The sequence below is a fragment of the Elgaria multicarinata genome, chromosome 17 (genome assembly GCF_023053635.1).
Source record: "Elgaria multicarinata webbii isolate HBS135686 ecotype San Diego chromosome 17, rElgMul1.1.pri, whole genome shotgun sequence".
Taxonomy (NCBI): Eukaryota; Metazoa; Chordata; class Lepidosauria; order Squamata; family Anguidae; genus Elgaria; species Elgaria multicarinata.
This window is the reverse complement of record NC_086187.1, coordinates 12,630,269-12,642,093: the sequence shown is the minus strand read 5'-3', so window position 1 is coordinate 12,642,093 and position 11,825 is coordinate 12,630,269. Positions and strand designations below refer to the sequence as shown.

The 11,825-nt window shown below is 47.6% G+C and overlaps 1 protein-coding gene across 2 annotated transcripts; it reads right to left on the bottom strand.

The window, feature by feature from the left end:
- Positions 1-335: 335 nt before the first annotated feature.
- On the bottom strand, positions 336-10,601 carry ANTKMT (adenine nucleotide translocase lysine methyltransferase). 2 transcript variants are annotated; one of them, XM_063143267.1, is made up of 6 exons: positions 10,595-10,601; positions 9,673-9,836; positions 8,756-8,860; positions 6,193-6,333; positions 3,717-3,767; positions 336-944 (listed from the first exon to the last, which is right to left on the bottom strand). In XM_063143267.1, exons 2-6 carry the CDS (start codon positions 9,832-9,834, stop codon positions 756-758), a joined length of 648 nt encoding a protein of 215 aa, XP_062999337.1. In that variant the 5' UTR covers positions 9,835-9,836; positions 10,595-10,601; the 3' UTR covers positions 336-755. The 2 variants fall into 2 exon arrangements, with proteins under 2 accessions (XP_062999337.1, XP_062999336.1); XM_063143266.1 differs by lacking the exon at positions 10,595-10,601 and adding an exon at positions 10,104-10,185.
- Between the last annotated feature and the right edge of the window lie 1,224 nt (positions 10,602-11,825).

Below are 11,825 nucleotides of genomic sequence, written 5' to 3'. Positions count from 1 at the left end.
GCCGTTTTATGCTCATGGGTAGGTTAAATGACCAAGTTCACCCACTGAACGTCATGGCGGAGCAAGGATTTGAACACAAGTCTCGGACACTCAATCCCTGACACCACATGGGCTTTTGGGCTCCGAACGCAAGCAGCTTGATTGTCATTTCAATCCTGCACTCATCTTACTCAAAGCAACTTTCATGACTTTCTGAAGCTCAGACACTCATAACAACCTCTGGTATATGATTTGGGGGGTCATGAAGTGGTTTTTAAAAGAGAACCTGCAAGAAAACCCCGTGAGGAATCTGCAGCTTAGTGAAACAAATCAGTATGTGGATAGGATCACCGCCGTTAGGATCTGATCTTTCTTTCTTTAATTCCCCACCTCCATGAGAACTAGATCTTAGTAGACGCTGCTCACTGCATCACGAACATAGGCAAGTTAAACAATGTATATAGCAACAGCTCGTTACAAATGAATAAAATAAAGTATGTAGATTAAACCCAAACAAACAGATTTATCTGTCCAATCTTTAGGTGAAAGTTCTAGAGAATTTCCCAGAACGGCAGGCATTTGATGGAGGTGGGAGGAAGCTCAGTGCATGTGATTTCTCCGGACAAATCATGTCGCTCCTCCGTGCTTCTCTCCCATGTTGGAGCCTTAAGACGCTGTTGAGCTCAGCAATGGAAAAAGGCGCGTCCCACCATAGCAGCCTCCTGAAAGACTACCCATCTGCCTTGCGAGGCATATGTTTCTGAGCCGACCAGTCGTTACACTGGGCTTCCCTCTGGCTTGTCCTGCTCTGCTTGACGTACAGTCCTGATATCATAGGCCCAGGCTCTGTTGAGACCTTCCCCTGCCGTGTTGCTGGGTGTCCAGCTGGGGAGAGGGAAACGTCCGGCGACCACGCGGGCCTCATCCGGAAGCTCCATCAGCAACTTTCTTTCCAGGAGCAGCAACTGGGAAGGGAAGGGAAGGGCAGAGGCGGTGTTATGAAGGGGTAGAGGGGCTCATTCCTTGTTTTAAAGTCTGGATTCATCCATCTGGAAGGAAGATCAGCTACTGATTTTCTTCTGTCCTTAGTCGGTTGAAGCTCAGAAAGGAGCCTTTACTTTTAACTGAAATCATTTCCATGTTATAGATTTTTCTTTCTTTCCTTTCCCTTCATTTATTTAAAATGATTTTGGTTGGGGGGCGGGCTTAAGAGTAGTCCCTCTCAAGGCAGCATACAAGATAAAAATACAAATATATACAAAAACAGAAAAGCAATAAATAGGGTAATATTCAATTATAAAAACACAGTACATCGATAAAACCTGCAGCCTACAGATGATGGAAAGGCTGGCGAAAACAGGTGGGTCTTCAGAGTCTTCCTGAAGGCCTGAAAAGAAGGGGCCTGATGAACCCTGATGGAAATTGATTCTAAACGTGGGGCCACCACTGAAAAGGCCCTGTTCCTTGCACTTACCAGCCCAACTGACCTTGGTGGTGAGCAAGTGAGAAGGGCCTCTGCTGATGACCTTAGAGGGCAGGCAGGGTCATATGTGTGAAGGCAGCCCTTAAATAACTTGGGCTGGAAACCATTTAAGGCTTTAAAGGTTAAAACCAGCACTTTAAATTGGGCTCAGAAATGCAATGGCAACCAAGGCAGCTGGCGCAGTATTGATGTCACATCAGCAGATCGCCCCCACCAGTATTCCAGCAGCTATTTTTTAAAGCATACACCCAACACCCCATGATTTTTCTAAGTTAAGCAGAGAAGATAAAGGATAAATCAATTTGAACAGGAATGGGATCCATTTAGGTCAGCCTCCCTCAACCTGGGCCGCTCCAGATGTGTTGGACTGCATCTCCCAGAATGCCCCAGCTGGGGCATTCTGGGAGTTGTAGTCCAACACATCTGGAGCGCCCCAGGTTGAGGAAGGCTGATTTAGGTGGTCTTGGAAAAATAAGCAAGGCATGACGAATGGCAATCCCTTTCCTTCATTGCAGTGTTTCACTGTTCAGCCATCTTTAACGTTGTGATGCCTTACCGTTATCAGGTGTTTGATGGGCCGCGGTGTTTTTAATGTTTCTAATAGATTTTTGTGTGTTAAATGCGGAAAGGATAGTAACGTATTTGCAGCGATTTCCTTTCGTTTATTGGTAAAGGAATCCGTTTAAAAAGAATAAATGCTTTTAAAAACACACATACTCCCTTGCTTTTGAAAAGAACACTCTGCGTTAGACATGGGTGGGTTCCACCAATCCATTTTGATTTGGAACGGCCTCTGCCTTCCACAGCTTTTCCCCACCCCGCTGCACCTGCTTCCACCTCCCAGAGAATATCCTGGGAATTGTAGTTTACCAAGGCTTCTGGGTCCTTCTAAGGCACCCAACCTGATTTCATCAGCCTGAACCAGTGTGGCAAATGGTCAGGAATGCTAGGAGCTGTAGTCCAAAATGTCTGCAGGGCACCAGGTGGAGAGAGCTGTTTTAAGGAGCCAGACACCCTGGCAAACTGCAATTCCCAGCGATCCCAGTGGGGAGTTTCCTGTTTTAGGCCTAGAGAATGCCTGAGGATTGGTCCTCCTCTTTTCACACCTACCCACACGTCCTGTCACTGATACTGAAAGGGAAGCAGATCAGGGAGGCAGTTTGGAAAGGCCCCGGCATATGCACGAGCCCAGCCAAAACTCAAAAGGATTTTGGATCTCAGATCATAAAATGCTCATTTTTGCTAAAGTGGAGATTCATTCCCAAATTTCTCCAGTTCCCCATGTTAGCAAAATCACTCGCCTACTTGCAGACAAATTATTATTTTAATATTATCATCATCACTCTTTTTTCGCTCATGGCAGTTTTATACATGAACACGACAGGCTTTGCCAAGTCACGCTGTCTTTTACAGATTCAGGAATTTCCTGACTATTGAACATGTTTTAAGTATGACTGCTTTCTGGTGTTTATGTATTTTGGTAGGCCCAATTTTGGAAGGTTTTCTGTAAAAAAAATTGATGTGATGCCTGTGACTGATGTGACTAACAGTATAATTGCAACCTTTTCCTGTTGCCATAACTTCCATAGCCAGGAGTGTATATTTTCCTCTTTTCTACGACATTGTTGTCATTTCGTATTGCTATGTCAATGAGGTAGGTGTGTTTTTCTTTTTTGTCTATAACTGTTATGTCTGGTCGATTGCAAGGTATTGTCTTGTCCGAATGAATTGTCTTGTCCCAGCATATCATCATCATCATCATCGAACAACAACAACACTCTTCTCCAGAACCTCTTACCCTATCTCCTTCCCAAGCAGGGAATTGCTGACATAATGTAACATCAAACCACCACTGAGCACGGGCAAAACCTTATCAGCAGTGGCCCAGCTGGGAGTAAATAAATAGCAATGAAAATGCAATATACTTTCGGGAACGGTTTAATCCAAGCTTTCAAAGCAAACTACAAAACCGAATAGCCCAACGGCCCACATATCCATGGGTTAGCCCTTTGCAGCCTAAAACAAAACAGCAATCAAGCTCTGGAAAGATTCTTTGTCTGTTTAGCGGGAGACCATCACCAAGAATAACCAGGCGAGCAGTTATTTGCAAGCCTGGTTTAATTTGGAGTGGGGTGGGTACCATTCAAACACATCCCATTTCATTGAATATCCCCATCCATCCCTGTAAATTTATCTTAGGTGGAAGAATACCTCTCTCTTCCTACACCTCTCCCTGGACAGACCTTGTACGTACCACACTGGGTGCCAGGAACACAGTGACATTCTTACAGTCCGACAGATTCACCTGTTGTTGTTGTTTTAAAGGGAGACACAAACAGGGGAATTGGTTAGCCCAGCACAGGAGTGGAGACTTTCAGGCCCGCGGGCCAAATCCTACTCTCCAGTATTCCCCAGATGGCCATGGCCCATTTCCTGCCTGCTTCCCTTTTCCCCGACCACCGATAGATTGGTGGACTCCCAGCTTTTGTGTGTGGGCCCCCCCCTCCCCAATGCCAAAAGGTGGAAATGTTTCTCCTAAGGCTTAAGTCTTGGCAGTAAGAGCTTTAAGCTAAAATATTTTTGCAGACTTTGACCCTTTTGGAGCTCCGTAGCAGCTCTGGACGCCATTTTGTTTTCGGCATCCGCAGAGGGTGTTTGCCCTGCTGGGGGGGTGGGGGGGAGGTCTAGGGGCAAAAATGGCTCCCAGACTCCCCAAAGTTGCCCACAGATGATGCAGATGGACAACGCTCCATCTGCACTACACACTGTGTCTCTTTCTGTCTCAATGACAAATACCTAAAGCCAATGGTTTTTTGTGCCTCTGCCATGCCTCCCCCAGAGTCCTCATCCTCAGAGGACGAGCAAGCTCCAACAGATCCTGGGGAGGGGACTAGTGGCCAAGGTGAACGGGAGCCCTGACTCACAGGGAGCAGGCAAGACCCGGCAGAAGCCCCTTTCATGGACTCGGAGAACGATTATTTATTTATTTATTTATTTATTTATTTAGAATATTTATATACCGCTCCCCATTGAAAAATTTCAGAGCGGTGTACAAGGCAAAATGAAAATAAAAACAGAATAAAAACACTTAAAACAAAATTTAAAAGAAGCAAAAACAGTAATCCAAGGCTGCACGTTAAAGAAAGGCTTCTTGGAATAAAGATGTTTTCAGGAGGCGCCGAAAGGAGTACAAGGTTGGAGCCTGCCTGACCTCCAGAGGCAGGGAGTTCCACAGGAGGGGTGCCACCACGCTGAAGGCTCTTCCCCTGGTGGATTCCAATCGGAGGATGGATCTAGGTGGAACCACCAGGAGCAGGCCTTCGGATGACCTCAGTGACCGGGCAGGTTGGTAAGGGAGAAGGCGCTCTCTCAGGTATCCTGGTCCCAAGTTGTTTAGGGCTTTGTACACAAGTACAAGAACCTTCAACCTGGCCCGGTAGCGAATAGGCAGCCAGTGCAGTTCCCTCAGCAGAGGAGTTACATGCTGAACGATGAAGGGGATCTCAAGGCTCCCCCGGCTGAACGCAGGTTAATGAGAGTGAGGGATCAACGTCAGCAGGCTGCCAGAGCACGGAAGCCACGGGGATAATTGCCGGCACCTTGCGTCCAGTTAAGACTTAAAAGGCTCAGAGCAGCACAGCAAAGACCCTGGAAACAACACACACCCTTCAGTGTTTGGCATATCCAGATTTCCAGGCGTCTGGACTCCCTGCTAAATCATGACCCCTGGAACAATGACCCCAAACTCTGCCCACATCCAGGAGCCCTGCGCAGTGACTCTGGACAGCAGCTTTCGACTCCAACAGCATTCAAGCTGAGGAAGCTGTGGCGTTACACCCCACAAGTCAATTCCAAATGTATGTCTGCAGTTTGTAAGTCTGTGGTTTGTAGAATGTTGGCCTGAGTGGGCGGAGTTAGAATGTCTGGGGAGGGGGAGGAGTCATATATAAGGGAAGGACGGAGGGGATTGAGGGGACTTTTCAAGGTTCTTGTTCTTTTCAGGAAAGCTTTCCAGGGAGACTTGTTAGGTACTCTTAGAGTCTGTAGTGCTCTCTGTATTTATGGTACTTAAGTTCTGGGAAATTTGAGAGTCAGTGTAGTGCATGGTGTCTTTAGGGTGTGGTGTGCACGTAGTGGAAGTATATTAATCAATACTGATAATAAAGAAAGTTCAAGAGTTGATTGTGTGAGAAAAAGGAAAGCGCGAATGTGAAGGAGTGACCGGATTGTATGAAAGGTTTCAAAAAGGTTTTTAAATGTTGTTATTTGAAACAAAGCTTGTGTACTTTTAAAAATAAATTTTGATTGTTTTGTTTTTAAACTACCACAAAAGTCCCACGTGTGTTTGGCATTTATCATCTGAAGTTTACACATTCAGCACCCACTCTGACAATCATTCACCTCAGCAGATCTAACTCACAGCGCATTATTATATATATTAAAATCCTTTTCCATTTTAACCCCTTTCTCCACATAGTTTGGAGGAAGGTGGGCTTTATCCCTCGCCTCAGGCGTATCAAGTGGTGGTGCTTGGCTTGAGCAGGGAGTAGCCTCGGCCGGGTCTGGTGTTCAGAGCCTGTGTCGTGGCAGAAGCCTGCTGCAGTTTAGCGGGCTCAGCCTCCGCACTTACTAACAACGGACGTGAATCTCCACTTGTAGCTGACAAACGCTGACACCCTCTCCCTACACTTCGAAGCTCAAGGCCATTTCACGGGGGGCCTCAGTCTCACCTTCCAAAGATCTTCCCGACGGTAGGAAACCTTCTCGTAACACCCAGCCTTCCAGGCGCGATAGCTGGACAGTCGCAGCAGCCACGGATTGAGTTCGTAGCCAACAGCTGGCCTGAATCCTCGATTGTAAGCCTCCAGTACCTGGGATCACAGCCAGGGCACTATTTATTGCCTGGGTTTTTATTTATTCATTCCATATCCACATTTATTTATTTATTTATTTCACTTATATACCGCTCCCATAGCCGGGGCTCTCTGGGCAGTTTACAGAAATTCTAAAATTAAGATAAAAACAAGTATATAAAATTTAAAATTCTAAAACACAGAACATACACACATAAAGCATTAAATACCGTTAAAAAACTAAACATGTGGGTGATTAAGATGTGCCGCCATATGCCTGGGCAAAGAGGAAAGTCTTAACCTGGCGCTGGAAAGATAGCAGCATTGGTGCCAGGTGAGCCTCGTCAGGGAGATCATTCCAAAGTCTGGGGGCCACCACCGAAAAGGCCCTGTCCCTCGTTGCCACACTCCGAGCCTCTCTCGGAGTAGGCACCCGGAGGAGGACCTTAGATGTTGAACGTAGTGACCGGGTATATTCACGTCGGGAGAGGCGTTCCGTCAGGTATTGTGGTCCCAAGCCGTGTAAGGCTTTATAGGTCAAAACCAGCACCTTGAATTGGGCTCGGAAACATACAGGCAGCCAGTGCAAGCGGACCAGAGCAGGTGTTATGTGGTCGAACCTTCTGGTTCCCGAAATCAATCTGGCCGCTGCATTTTGCACGAGCTGCAGCTTCCGAACCGTCTTCAAAGTCAGCCCTACATAGAGCGCATTGCAGTAATCTAACTTGGAGGTTACATTGCCCAATACCCAAAGCTCTCTTTTATTCTTCAGAAGCAAAAGATACTGCCTTCTACCAGGTCAGACTGTTCAGGAAGGGCCACAGCTCAGCAGTAGAGCCCCTGCTTTGGATGGAGAAGGTCCCGGGTTCAATTTCCAGGTAGGGCTGGAAAGAATCCTGCCTGAAACCCTGGAGAGCTGCTGCTGCCAGTCAGTGTCGACAATACTGCGTTGGACGGACCAAAGGTCTGACTCAGTATAAGGCAGCTTCCTAGGTTCCTATGTCCAGGTGTTATTTACTCTGACCGGCAGTAACTTTGCAGGATTTTCCTCCATAACCCTTTTTATTTGGAGGTGCCAGGAAACGAACCTGGGACCTTCTGCATGGAAAGCAGATGTTCTGTCGTTGAGTTATGCGGTCCTTTCCCTCTCTCCGCTTTTACGTGAATGATCAAGATACTCTTATAAAAAGAATTCTGAAAAGCACATTCAAGTCATAATAATAAAGCAATAAAAATAGAACAAAAATATAATCAGGGGGCTAAAAACCATCGAGCAGATTTGGGTGGGTAGGGGGAGCATAGCTCAGTGTGATAGACCACATGCTTAGCAGGTTGAAGGATGACCAATTGGGGAATGCTGATCTAAGCCCTATGAAGAGAGACTGAAAGAACTGGGCATGTTTAGCCTGGAGAAGAGAAGATTGAGGGGAGACATGAAAGCACTCTTCAAATACTTAAAAGGTTGTCACACAGAGCAGGGCTAGGATCTCTTCTCGATCATCCCAGAGTGCAGGACACGGAATAACGGGCTCAAGTTAAAGGAAGCCAGATTCCAGCTGGACATCAGAAAAAACTTCCTGACTGTTAGAGCAGTACGACAATGGAACCAGTTACCTAGGGAGGTTGTGGGCTCTCCCACACTAGAGGCCTTCAAGAGGCAGCTGGACAACCATCTGTCAGGGATGCTTTAGGGTGGATTCCTGCATTGAGCAGGGGGTTGGACTCGATGGCCTTGTAGGCCCCCTTCCAACTCTACTATTCTATGATTCTATACTGCATGTCTGCATTGGCAGCAATTTGAGAGGGACCATAGCTCAGTGATGGAGCTGGTGCAGGTTCAATCCAGTCTAAAGGATCAGGTAGCAGCTGAAAGGTGCACGGTTTGAGTTCTCAACTCTAATGTACTGGGGCATCATCTCAGTTCTGTCATGAACCCTCCACCCATTTGCAAGTGACATATTTCTAAACGGTTTCCATGGCTTTTGGTGACTTAGGATTGTCTTTATTTTAAGTCACGTATAGCGTCTATCTAGCGTTAGCATTTCAAGACAATATTGGGATAGATCGCAAGAGGAGAGTTGGAGAAGAAGCAGCCCTGCACTCACAGAAGGCCTTCAAGGGGCAGCTGGACAACCACCTGTCAGGGATGCTTTAGGGTGGATTCCTGCCTTGAGCAGGGGGTTGGACTCGATGGCCTTGTAGGCCCCTTCCAACTCTACTATTCTATGATTCTATGAAATAGCTGAACCCCCTTGCCCACTCAGGTCATTTCTGTGCTACCCAATAGCCAAAGATCTCTGGATAGTTCACAAAAATTTCCACGAATGGAACTGCACATTTTGATCCAACTCAATCTATTATATATTATAGTGCTATTTCTTTCAAGGAGGCCCAGCCAGGGTCTTGGGAATATTGCATTCAAGCAGCTCCCTGTGCTTACTATTCTGCCATCTCCTGACCCCAAATCTACCATCTTCCCAGAGCGTCCTTTCAACAGCGACATCACATTCTCCACTTGCTCAGCACTCGCTGGGACATACGGGACCTGGATGAGAGAAGAGAAAGGAATGAAAGCTCTGTGTGGCGAGGGGCCATACAGCTCCCAGGTAGAGCATGGACATGGGATGCCTCTGGACGTCACACTAAAGGATGGTTTATTACAGAGGTGGGCAACCTTTCGGGGACCTGGGCCCATGTGGCAATGTGAGCAACCGTCCTGGGCACCACCACAAAATGGCTGTCAAGGGAGGCGTGGCAAAGGGCAAGTCCCCAGCCCAAGTGACTGAGTAAGAGGGAGAGGGAGGCTTTGAGCCCCAACACACTAAACAACTCCTTTGAACCCACAGTTTTCGGCGCTTAGAGAAACTTGGACCGCTTCTACACCTGCCTTTTCCCCTGGGATCATCCCTGTGCATGCAAATGACGATCCCTCCATTTCCTTGGGATAATCCTTAGGTGTAGAAAGGGCCCCAGTGATTCCAGCTGCTGGTAACAAAATGTGTTAATTATAAAAGAAAATGAGAGAGGTAGGACACCTTGGTGCCCAAGAAAGGTGCCTGGAGCACCATGTTGCCTACTTCTGGTTTATTATGTCACGAACAAGCCCCTGGCCTCGTGCACTCCCCCTTCCTTCATTCCCTCCTCCGGTGGGGCCACGAGGAGGCGTTAAGAAGCTTCCGCTTCTGTTTTAGATTAACCACACCTTCGTGCGTCATCTTACTCCAACAAATCGTGGTCAATCTTGTCTCACAATATATCATTCTGCCTTCAGAGGTTCCCACCCAATTCTGTAATTCACCTGCCAACGAACTGCACCGCGCTCCCCTTAAAAGCCCTGCCAAATCACCTGCTGCGTACCTGTAACCGTAAAGGCACTTTGCGGAAGCCTGGCATGAGAATTCCAGCCCACACAACGTAGGCCGTCAAACCGGTGCCTGCTGCAATTTGCAGGAGGCCCCAGCCATCCACAGTCCGTCCGTGCATCTCAGCTGCCAGCTCTTCTGCGTCCTCAGGATCCATGTCTGTAAGGGCAAAAAAGGGTTGCAATTCAAAGGGAAGCAAACAGGATGGGTTTCCTCCCAGTGCAAATACTAGTTTCTAACCCCACCGAAATAAAATGCTTCAGAAGAGGGGTTTTCTTCAGGACTACGGTAGCGGAGGACAGGGTTAGATTCCGATTTCATGATTTCTGTGATCCTGATCATTATCACACCCACCCATCCTTTACTCTAAAAACTTTAAAAAAACACTCCCCCACCCAGATCTGTAATTTGGTATCAAGCACCTACCTCACCGGGTTGTTGTGATGATGAGAAAATGGAGAGGAGGAGGTCCATGTAAACTGCTCTGGGTTCCTTGAAAAAAAAAAGGGGAGGGAGAAGGCAGGATATCAATGTAAATAATAATAATAATAATAATAATAATAATAATAATAATAATAATAATAATAATAATGGAGGCATGGTTCCATAGGACCATGTATAATACTTTCCTCAGCTCTTTTAGAGGAAAGATGGGATAGAAATGAAATAATAAAGGACGTGGAGAGTACATCTGAGCATGGACAAAGTGCAAACCCCTCCCCAATGAGTAGCCAAGGCAGCTGGGAATAAGAAATGGACAAGTTTCAAAGCCAGAGTCGGAACAGTATTCAGGCTGCCTGGCAACAGGCAGGCAGGCTCGCTCTTCTTCTCCTCCTCCTTTTCAAACCCAAATCAGCCCCCGGCCCTTCCCCAAAAGACCCTCCCCCGCCTCCGCCCCCTGCCCACCGCCCCTTCACCTCTCCCGGAAGCCGGCTCCGGCTCCTCTCAGACAGTCCGTCCCTTTTGACGCTCCGTGTGGAAACGGGGTCTCGAGACACATCCCGTTCCTCCGGGGAGAGGCGAAGGGGCGAAGGCAGCCGGGCGTCCAAAGCCCGAGCAAGGGCTGCATTTCTGGAAAGAAGGGACGGGGGGCTCATGGGCTCTAGCAGTGGCTACATGTTGAGCCAGGGCCAGTCCAGCCTCCCCAGACTACAGCTCACAACATCCCCCAAGAGAATGTGTCAGACTACGATTTCCAGCATCCCCTCCCGAATGTGTTGGATGTAGTACAATTCCCAACATCCCCCCACCAGGAATGTGTTGGACTACAACTCCCAGCATCCCCAGGAACGGGAAGGACTATAACTCCCAGCATCTCCCAGGATGTGTTGGGCTACAATTCCCAGCACACACCCCCCCAGGAATGTGTTGGACTACAACTCCCAGCATCCCTCAGGAACGGGAAGGACTACAACTCCCAGCATCCCAGGATGTGTTGGGCTACAATTCCCAGCACCCCCCCAGGAATGTGTTGGACTACAACTCCCAGCATCCCTCAGGAACGGGAAGGACTACAACTCCCAGCATCTCCCAAGATGTGTTGGGCTACAATTCCCAGCACCCCCCAGGAATGTGTTGGACTACAACTCCCCAGACATTGTGGAGAAACTTTATTATTGTATTACTGTTGTCTGTATGTTTATTATTTTTGTGTGTATGCCTCTAAAAAGTGTTCCACATTTTATTCTTTAGATAGATAGATAGATTGTTTTTGCTATAAGTTTATTGTTTCATTATTTCCTTAACTTTATAGCCACTCATTGTTTAACTTCTGGTTAAGGTGAGCACCTATTGTTCATACGTTTTTGGACTACAACTCCCAGCATCCCTCAGGAATAGGCAGGACTACAACTCCCAGCATCTCCCAGGATGTGTTGGGCTACAACTCCCAGCACCCCCCAGGAATGTGTTGGACTACAGCTCCCAGCACCCCCCAGGAATGTGTTGGACTACAACACCCAGCAGCCCTCCCAGGAATGTGTTGGACTACAATTTCCAGCACCCCCTAGGAATGGGTTGAACTACAACTCCCAGCAGCCCTCAGAGATGCTGGGAGTTGTGGACCAACACATTCAGAGGGTGCACAGTTGGGGACAGCTGGACTAGATTATAGCCGACCATAGAACTGTTAGAGTTGGAGGTACCCAT